Source organism: Neophocaena asiaeorientalis, unplaced genomic scaffold (assembly GCF_003031525.2).
Source record: "Neophocaena asiaeorientalis asiaeorientalis breed wild unplaced genomic scaffold, Neophocaena_asiaeorientalis_V1.1 scaffold50, whole genome shotgun sequence".
In the NCBI taxonomy this organism is placed as follows: domain Eukaryota; kingdom Metazoa; phylum Chordata; class Mammalia; order Artiodactyla; family Phocoenidae; genus Neophocaena; species Neophocaena asiaeorientalis.
Window position 1 is genome coordinate 976,258 of NW_020172717.1, and position 9,804 is coordinate 986,061.

At 49.8% G+C, this 9,804-nt stretch overlaps 1 protein-coding gene across 2 annotated transcripts; it reads right to left on the minus strand.

Moving 5' to 3' along the window:
• Positions 1–224: 224 nt before the first annotated feature.
• On the minus strand, positions 225–8,515 carry SHOX2 (SHOX homeobox 2). Of its 2 annotated transcripts, none has more exons than XM_024740164.1 (5): positions 8,055–8,515; positions 4,957–5,165; positions 2,525–2,582; positions 2,120–2,208; positions 225–548 (listed from the first exon to the last, which is right to left on the minus strand). In XM_024740164.1, exons 1-5 carry the CDS (start codon positions 8,404–8,406, stop codon positions 291–293), a joined length of 966 nt encoding a protein of 321 aa, XP_024595932.1. In that variant the 5' UTR covers positions 8,407–8,515; the 3' UTR covers positions 225–290. The 2 variants fall into 2 exon arrangements, with proteins under 2 accessions (XP_024595932.1, XP_024595931.1); XM_024740163.1 differs by having other exon boundaries at positions 225–584.
• Positions 8,516–9,804: the final 1,289 nt, after the last annotated feature.

The following is a 9,804-nucleotide window of genomic DNA, read 5'->3' on the forward strand; positions in this document are numbered from 1 at the left end:
CCCTTGTCCAGTCTCTCTCCAGACCTCCCAAACCCAGCCCTACAAAGCCAAATTCTAGGCCCTAGGGTAGGTGAATGGTCAGGAGCCACGGAGCTGGTGCCCCTCTTGGGATCCCAGGTCACTCCCTCCGAGTCCGGGATGCGGAATGGGGCAAGGGGCGATCAGCGGGTGGAAAGAGGCTCGGCTCCCGAGGTCCGGAGCAGGTAACGGAGAAGCAGCGGGGCTCGGAGGGCGTGCAGGCTGCGCGCCGCGCTGCAGGCGCGACGTTGGCGCTGGCGTTGGCGTTGGCGTCACAGACCCAGGGCGGCCGCGTGCTTTTTGGCTTTCAGTCTGAGATCCGCGATGCTGGAGTTCTTGCTGGTAGTCTTGGCGGCAGCTGCGGCGGCCACGACGGAGGCGGCAGAAGCTGAGTCCGCGGCCAGCGTGGCGAGCGGCAGTCCGAAGGGAGGCGCGGGGAACATCATGTAGGGCGCGTGCGCGGCCAGGTGCGGGTGCAGGTGGTGGTGCGCGTGCGCCACGGCGCTGTCCAGCTGCAGCTGCGCCTGAACCTGAAAGGACAAGGGCGTCACGTTGCAATGACTATCCTAGGGTGACAACAGAATAGAAACAGAGCATTAACGGCGTCCAGCTTAGCTCGGGTAAGGCTGGGGCAGGGGACGGGAAAGGGGCATTTGGCTGACCTTATCAGTCTGTTACTGAATCTGGGGCGCCACAGGGATATTCCAATGACCCTGAGTCTCTGCAACTAGCTCAGTGTGGCCTATCCCCTTGAGTCCCAGGGACTCCCGTCTGCAGGAATTGTGGCCGCCCCCTCGGGAGCTGGGTCCGTCAGAAGGCGACATTACTCTTGTGCTAATACATCACCCTCCTGAAAATAACAATGTATATTGGACAGACGACGGGATGAGGGTCATTACCCTCCTCTTTTGATGCTGTCATACACCTTTTACGCTGCTACTAAAACACTGAAGTACCATTAAGCAAATTACAAAACTTTTAAAATGTCACCTAGGGAAGTTGTTGCATCTTCATCACAACTGGCACAATTGTTAGTACTTCTAACATTTATTGCTATTAAAATTACCTTGGGATCTTGTTAAAAAGTGGATTCTGATTCAGAAGGTCTAGTGTAGGGCCAGAGATTCTGCATTTCTAACAATCTCCCAGCTGATGCTGATGCTGCAGACTAGGAGATCACCTTCTGAGTAGTAAGGTCTCCTTTTAAGATTCCTCTCTCTCTCCAGTCATTCTCTCTTGCTTCAGAAGCCTAGCATCAGGATACCAGAATCCAGTGGTGCCAGGAGAGCTAAGATCTGCCTAATACTAACCCTCAATACACAGGTGCAGCCAGGTGTCTCCCCTGACCAGGACACTGGCATCTCAGAGTTAATTCATGACTTCACAGTCCTACGGAGCAGGGGCCTGGCCATGGGGATGGTCAGGCACTGGTTGGGAAAGGATTGCACCCTTAGTCTTGGAGAATGGGGAGTTCAGAGCACTGGGATTTCCCAGGATTAAATCATTGCTGCAGGCTGTACTTTAAAAATATAGTCTTAAAGGTTTCTGTATGGCTAAGAAATGGATTGCAGCCGCAAGGTGTCCCTGGGAAGACCAGTGCTTCCCTCTCTACTAGATATGAAGCTTTGCAGCTTTAAAAAATCAAGTCTGAGCTGGGAGTGTATTTATTTATTTGTTTGTTTGTTTATCTTCGGTCAGAGACATTTAATGTGAATAAGAGATAGAAAACACCTAGAAAAATATTTAGAGAGTTGCCTTAGAAACACCTTAGGACTAACCTCTGTACTGGATCTGACAAAATCTTAATCAGAAGGCTTTTCCTTCCTCTCCCCAAGTGCAATCTTTAGCGCATTTTTAAAGGACCCGTTGCTGCCCTCAGGCCTCTGTGGGTTTCCCATGAGGACAGAAAGGACTAGGCATGTAGGCCCCTGACACTGTATAGGTTTTTAAAGGGGAGTAGGCCCACTATATCATCTGAAAATTGATTCTCTACCTGTATAGACACCTATATGGGGGCTTAGAGACAGGGATGTTCAACAATTCAAGCAAATATCCAGGTCTTTTCACAGTTAAAAACAGGTTGAAACTGGGCTGTACTTGCCTGCTGAAATGGCATCCTTAAAGCACCTACATTGACGTACGGTGCTACTCTACAAGCTTCAAATTGGCTGGCAGCCCCTATGAGGACGCCTGCAAAAAATGGGGGAACAAAACACAATAAAGTGAGATTAACATGTCCAGCATTGTTTTCCAAGGTTCCAAATGGAACCAAGATAGAACTACTTCCTTTGGAATTGTACATTTATCTTCCTAAACTGCTGCTAAAATGAAAAGCAATGTAATTTACTCCCAAAGTTTAGGACTCTCATTAACTGCCTTTGGAGCAGATTTTTAAATAAGGACCATAGTTATCTTTGACAAGGTTCTTTTCTGTCTTCATAATAACAACATCGCCTAATACTCTTTTTACTTAGAGTATCAAATGTTCTTTGTCTGAGAAGCATACCTTTATGCAGTTGATTTTCTTGTTTTCTACATTTAGCTCTTCGATTTTGAAACCAAACCTACAAAGTGGAGGAAAAAATAAAACCTAGATGTTATGACTCAGAGTAATGTTATAGGCAAGGATTGGGAGATATAGCAAGCAATCTTTGAATTATATACAAGAATCTTAATTTCCAAAGTTAAAAACATAAATAAATGACATAAATAGAAAGATTTCATATACTTTTGCGCGATAAGTTGTTTCTTGATAAATTACTGTAGTCCCGGTTTCATGTTTCCACAGTTAGAATCCCCAAGGCCTAAAACTCGCCCTGATACCTGATACTAAAGTGATAATGGGTTTAGATGTTTGCCCAGTAAGACCTGAGAAGAAAATGCTCATTAATAGCCTGTAATATTAATTAGTTTCATCTTCAAGAAAAACCAAACACCAAAGCAAATAGTGACTCTGTTTTTTGTTTTTTTTTTCCTGGGGGTGGGGGGGATAAGAGTGGGGGAAGAGGTAATTAGTGTCATAAAAGCCTCTCTACAAAGAAGTTTAGAATTTCTCTGTTCCTCTGTGCAGCAGAGTGTAACATGGTAGCAGAATAATTGTGCCATTATCATGATAATCTAATTTGCTTCTATAGAAAAAGCCACTGAGTATAGTTAGGGTAGTAGAGAAGTGTCCAGACGATAGATCAAAATTTAAATAAAGTATGAAAAAATAAATACCAGCAATGAAGTTCACTTATTATGAGAAAAAAAGGAGAACATTCTGTGAAATGGGAGTGGGGTATGAATCAAGTAACTGCTGGATACTATCTTCTCCCAGATATTACCTTCTTGGATAAACTTGCCAACTTTTAGAGGCAGTATGGCAGATTTTAAGAAATTCAAATAAAGCTTGCTTTTATACTCCAATAATATAGCATTATGTTCCAATAACACAGCATATTGACTGATTCATAAATTAATGTTAAAAAACATGAAAGTAAAATATTGCTTCAGAGCGTTCTTCTTGTTTTTGAAAGCAAGTGTCACAGTCAATGGAAATCTTCAAAAATTCCCCTGCCATTTAGTGTAGTAGAAGGGTAGATTTCATGCCAGGGTGGCACCCTTTGTGTACCTCACATGGCCTGAGGCTTTTGCCTCTTTTTTCCCCTAGAAGAGTTGGAGCTGATACACTAATGCTCACAACTGTAAAGACATGACATCATCATGTCTTTAAGGGGTTGCTAAGCCTCTAGAGATCTCAGTGCACAGAGCAAAGTAGGAGAGGCTTAAAAAGGAAGGCTCTGCTGTTGATGCTGTGATGACCAAGGCAGCCTATTATTACTTTTCCCCTTTAAAGTGACTGCTCTGTTTTTGTCCTGATCCTATTACAAGATGCGGGGAAGCCCCATAAGAATTGCATAGTTCGCTGCAGATGGTGGTCTCTAGCCCAGAGACCTAGGGAGTATCTGTTACAGTGATACTTTGTAACAGCTGCAGATGTTCAGGCCTAAAACTGCTCCATGTGTTCAAACAAATAATGACTATCATTTTCTCCTATTTTATTATTTGAGTGGAAATACAACCTGAAACATTTAAATTCGTTTTCCATAAAACTAAAAGGATATGTATGCATGTATGTATGTAATTTTTTTTCCCCTTAAGCACTCCTGAAGCCTACTTTTCCCATTACATTCACCGCCACAACCGGTAAAGAAAATCTGCTCCAATGCTAACTCCATTTAGTGTGGCACTTGCTGGGGTCAGATTTTGGAAATGTCGATATTAAGATATGTGGATTGTTTTAAAATCAAGTTTCTGTAGGTTCAGGTTCACTTCCCTGGTTAAGTGAGAGAACAAAGAGTGACCAAACGCATTTATTTCTCTGCTATTTCACACACAGTTTGAGATCGACCGCTAACGGCAGACTGTAAATTTGTGCACTTAACAGTTGCTAATTTTCTTTATAGTCTGTACATCTATAAACCTAATTGGCATATCCGCTTGGCAAACCTAGATCCCAGAGCAGACCCTCAAGGAAACCCAACTCCGCCGAACAAAATATTCGTTGTAACTTTTAAGGCATCCAGAAGATAAAACGTTTTCTGTGGGATTTTTTTAAGGCTTATAAAAGTAGGCCCATTAGGATTAAACCACATTAAAGGCATCGAGAGGCGAGGGTCGGGGGTGTGGTTTATAGAAACTCTGGGAGCAAGCCCAGCACAGCTTTCTTCTGCTGGGAACATATGTTGGGATGGGGCGGGGCGGTGGGGGGAGCACGGGAAGGCTTTAAGACCAAGATCTACTTTGGAAAATAAGACCTCTAGCAGAGACGTCGCTTCCCTTCTCACCTCACTCCAGACATTTGGACCCACACCCTCGTCGTGTGTACCCCAGGCGACTCTCCAACCCCAGGCATGCCCCTCCTCTGCTCCCCGCGACCTCCTTACAGGCGGGTACCTGCACTCGGGCCTCGGACAGCCCCAGCCGTTGGCTCAGTTCTTCACGCATAAAGGCGTCCGGGTAGTGAGTCTCGTCAAAAAGCCTCTCCAGCTCGTTGAGTTGTTCCAGGGTGAAATTGGTCCGACTTCGCCTCTGCTTGATTTTGGTCTGGCCTTCGTCCTCCATCCCTTTCGCATCCTCTTTGCGATCCTTCGGCTCCGGGGACACTGGAGGGGGCACCACGAACAGAACCGCACACATACGTCCACGCGCACACACAGCAACACACACACACACACACACAGACAAAAACAACACAGCAAATGCCATTACCAGATCTGTCTCCAGAAGGATGGAGGATCCTGCCCCCTCCCGGAGTTCCTGTCCAGTTCCTCACCCGGCTGCGAGGAAGAGGATCCTGGAGACGCGAAAAGATCAACTCTGGGCGGCTGCCCGCGGGCAAGGTGGGCATTCACCCACGCATCCCTTTTGCAACTGTGGCCTCAGCTCACCTCCTCACTATTCAGCCCACAGTCCCCTGCCCTCCCCCGAGAACACCAAATCAATTCCACTAACCCTCTCTTGCATTCACTCTCTCCCACTCGCGCACAAAAATCAAAAGAGCCGCACCGGGCGGGTCACAGAACGAGATGCCGGCAGGAGAGCGCAGCGAGGCCACGGACTGGCCTCTTACACCGGCCATTCCCAGAGTGCTGGGCCGTTGTCAGGCCAGCAGTGGCCGCCGCCGGCTCTCTTGTCTCTCTCAAACTTGCTGGTCTAATTTGGGAACAATTGGGCTGAAGGGTCACAGCCGGAGGACAAGACCCCGGGGCCGCATGGCGGGAGCCACTTTCCCGGGCGCTCTCTGCGGACCCAGGGCTTGGACCAAATCCCGCGGACGGCCCACGGACAGTCAGGCAGTCCTTGTCCCCCCTGCTGAATCCCAGTCGCCTGAGCAGAGGCGCCCACGCCATGTTGGCGGCCTGTAGGGCTCGCTGCCCACACCCGGCCGGAAGGCCAGAGGTGGAAAACCAGCTTCGGGGAGCCAGCGAAACAGACCGTTGTCTCTTTCGCTCCTTTCTCCCTCCCCATTGGAAAGGCAGACGCGACCCTGAACGCTTAAACCCACAGAGATCAACAGGTTCAAGCGGAACATTCGGGATCCTCGGTTTCTATTGGTTGCTCAAAGCCTTTTCATGCATCCAGCAGCTCGGATGTTTAATAAAATATGCATTTTTCTGCTCTAGGTTTGCACACATCCGTTGCCACTTTCCTGTCCTTCCTTCTCCTCCCTTTAAAAACAGGAGCTCCACGAGTATGAGCATACAGGGACACTAGAGGGATGTGGAGATATATATATATATATATATTTAGGCCAAGGGACCGTGATCAGGGGAGCCAGGATCAACATAAGCTGCCCTCTGGAACCTTCAACCTCTGCTCCTGAGTTGGAGACTTGGGTTTTTAAGGTGCAAAAGCTGAGTTTGGATAATCGAGGCTGTTTGCAGTTCTTCCCAGCCCAGAATCCCGATCAGCATGGGTGTTAAAAATCATTTCCAGAAGAGCCGGCCTGCAGACAAATTAATATTTGCCCTGAGCTTGGAAATCAACAATCCCAGGACTTCGTTTGCCCACGGTTCAGACCCTAACTTCGTGGGGGGTGCCTGCTGGTGTACCCAGGGCCTCGAGCTGGGGACTCAGGCCCCGGAGGGTGCACTGGACCACCTGACAGTTATGCTACCACTTTCCAAATTTAGGAGTACTTGGTACCCCGTCTGGGAGAAGAACCTCTAGAACTCAGCCCAGCTTGGCATTCTAGTTACCGTGATCTTAAGTGTTTCCCGCATTTCTACTTCTCAAAGTTTGTGTTGTGGACGTTTGTCCTTCCTTAGGGAAGAAGTGGATACATTATAGCACAAACTGAAGCCAAGTTAATAGGAAAATATTTCCACAGATATTGCAATGAAATTTAAATATGAAAACACGTCTTTCAGATTCTGCCTTTGGCTTTGTTTATTTCATGCCATCCACAGTGGAAGCCTCTCAAACTTTTGGGGCTTCAAAGAGAAAGATGTCCACATTTACAGTTGATTAACAGACTTAATATAATCCCTATTTTGCCCCCAAATTTCCACTTATTGGCCTAAACAAGAACAGACTGTTATAAACGACTTAATTGCTTGCTTAAATATGTGATTCTAAGCATGCCACATATTTCCTTAATTGGAAAAATATGGCAGCACACCAGTTACTGCAGGCACCAAGTGCCAAATTAATTTTATTGTTGAACTCCTTTGAATTGGTACAGGACGCTCCACCATTTAGAAAAAGGCTTTTCCTAACACTTTCCTGGCACCAAAGGATTATCCCACCACAAAATCAGAGTACTGGATGATGCGACGCAGTAAAATTTCGAAAAACAAACAAACAAAAAAGGAGCCTAACGCATCTCCCGAAAGAAACAGGTCACAGCCTGAACCTTAGCCTGCCTTGGTCTCATTCTACCTTCACAGCTCAAAGAAAATGGGAAGTTTGGGGCCCTAAATTCCAGGCAGCCAGGGTCTTCGCGGAGTTAGCGGCGGCACGAAATCCGGGGCAACTCCAGGGTGAAATCCCAATCAATCTCTCTGTCTCTGTATCTCTGTCCCCTTTCTCTCTTTTTCTTTTTTTTCTCGGGCCTAGGAAAGGGGCTCCCGCAAACTCGGCGCTAGATGCTAACTGTAATCCCGCCGCCTGGCCCAGCTAGTGCCAGTACCCCCTTTCGCAGCCCGGCCCAGCGAACTTCCCCATCCGCCTGCGGGCCGTCTGGGCTGCGGGCCCATCCTCCCGTTGGTGAAAATGCGTTTCGGTGTAATGGGAGTAGCGGGAGCATCTGAGAAGGGCGCGCGCAAACCCCACACGCGCCCCCCCTCCCCGCACACACATTCGGACCCCACCCACGACCGTGCACACCATCGGACTCCCACCCCTCCATCCTCACTCCAGCTTCCAAAGCTGGGGTCCAAGAGCCCTCTCCGCGTCCCACCCCCCTCCACGCTGGGCCTTGGTGTCCTCTCCCGCCCGAAAGGAGTCAGGAAGGCGGGAAGGGGAACCGCGGCCGGGGGTCAGGCCGTTACCCTCGGTGAGCCGCGGGCTGCCCGGCTCCCTGCTTCTCTCGGCGGCGCCCATGTCCAGCTCCCGGACGGGAGAGCGCGCTCCTCCAGCTCCTCCGCCCGCTCCTCCTCCTGCTGCACCTCCTCCACCTCCTCCGCCTCCGCCTCCGCCTCCTCCTCCGCCGCCGCCGCCTCCGCCGGCCGCCCGGACTGCGGGACTGCTGCGGTCGTCACGGCCCGGCTCCGCGCAGCCGGTCGGCTCCTTGGCCCCGCGCAGCGGTCCGCTCTCCAGCACCTCCCGGTACGTGATAGCCTCCTTCTTCTCCTTCACTTTCTGGTCAAAAGACTTCGAGACGAACGCCGTAAGTTCTTCCATCGCCGCCAATGCCCGTCAGCCCCGCGCTCAACGTCTCCCAGCCGAGCCCAGCTCTTTTTTTCCTTCTTCTTTTTTTACTGCTCCAGCCCCCCCAATAATAACACATCAATGGGACAGGGGTGGGGGAGGAGTAGGAGGAGGAGGAAGAAGAAGAAAAAGAAGAGAAGAAAGAAGAAAGAGGAGAAGAAGTAGAAGGAGAAAAAGAAGTAAGAAGAGGAGGAGGTGAAGGAGGAGGAGGAAGAAGAGGAAGAGGGAAGGGGCGGGGGCCGCGGGAGGGAAATGGGAACTGATGCTTCCCCGCCGGAGCGCGCTTGTTCAATGTTAAGATCTTTGACAATTCTTCCTGCGGAGAGTTCAGATCTGATAGCAACGCAGCGCTTGAAGTCTCACTATTTATACTTCGCAAAGGCGGCCCCTTGTTCTGAGTAAATTACCTCCCCTTCGCAACTCGGAGGGAGACCCTTCCCGGGAAGCACCCGCGCCACTACCTGGGGGTGGGGGAGTGGGGGTTGGGAGAGAGATTGAGATTGATTAAGGCTGGAGTGCAGGGGCTGGAGTGTGAGTGAGGACAGCGAAGGGGGACCAGAGGGAGTGGGAAGAAGAGGCAGACAGTCCAGGTTTTCAGATACCTCGGCCGCCTGCGCTCTTGGCCATTAATTCAGGATGACAAGAATCCATAATTAATTTAATTAGGCGTGGATTTTGCGTTGGTGTCACGGCTTACTTAAACACTAGGGAGCTGGACTTATTCCGCCGGGGCGTGGTCAAGAGGAAACTGACAAGTGCGCGACTCCTGGAGTCAGTAGGGTATCCCGACTTGGCATCCGACCCTATGTCCTCGCCGGGCGTCAGGGTGCAGCGCAACTGCTCGGCCCCGCATTGCTGCCCGGCAACCCTGCCCTGCATCAGGCGCCCGGGACCCCAGTTTTGTATCCTGACCCGGTATCCCGATCCTACATCCCTACTACCCCGACCCGAAACCTTGTAGCCTGGCATCGTGGCTTCACAACCCTGCCGAGTCAGGGTCCTTTCCAGTTTCTCAGGCGAGCGCAGCTCCTTTCAGGGGCTTCCGGGCCCGCGGACAGAGCTGAGCCTGGGTCTTCACCAAGCTCCCTGCCCCGGGGAGTTTGTAATTCACCCCATTATTCGCGTCCTGGAGACCGAGCCGACTCCTCTACGGACAAACCCTGCTCGAAGTGGCTGGTTTGTTTAACACATTTCCCGAGCAGCTGTTCCCTGACAGATTCCATTTTTAAGTGTTTCCTTAGCGCTTGGTCAAGGACAGTTTGACTTCGTTCCCTCTTTGAGGTCTCAGGACCCTCACCCTTCTCCCTTACTCTTTGCACCCGGACCCCTCCCACAATGAACTACAGAAACTCTTCTTTAGCATCCCGGGAA

Coding starts and splice junctions, on each gene's coding strand:
- SHOX2 (XM_024740163.1), bottom strand. CDS start 8,406: ATGGAAGAACTTACGGCGTTCGTCTCGAAGTCTTTTGACCAGAAAGTG. Junction 5,166..8,054: donor CAGCCCGCGGCTCACCGAGG/GTAACGGCCTGA, acceptor TGCCCCCTCCAG/TGTCCCCGGAGCCGAAGGAT. Junction 2,583..4,956: donor TGTCCGAGGCCCGAGTGCAG/GTACCCGCCTGT, acceptor TCCACTTTGTAG/GTTTGGTTTCAAAATCGAAG.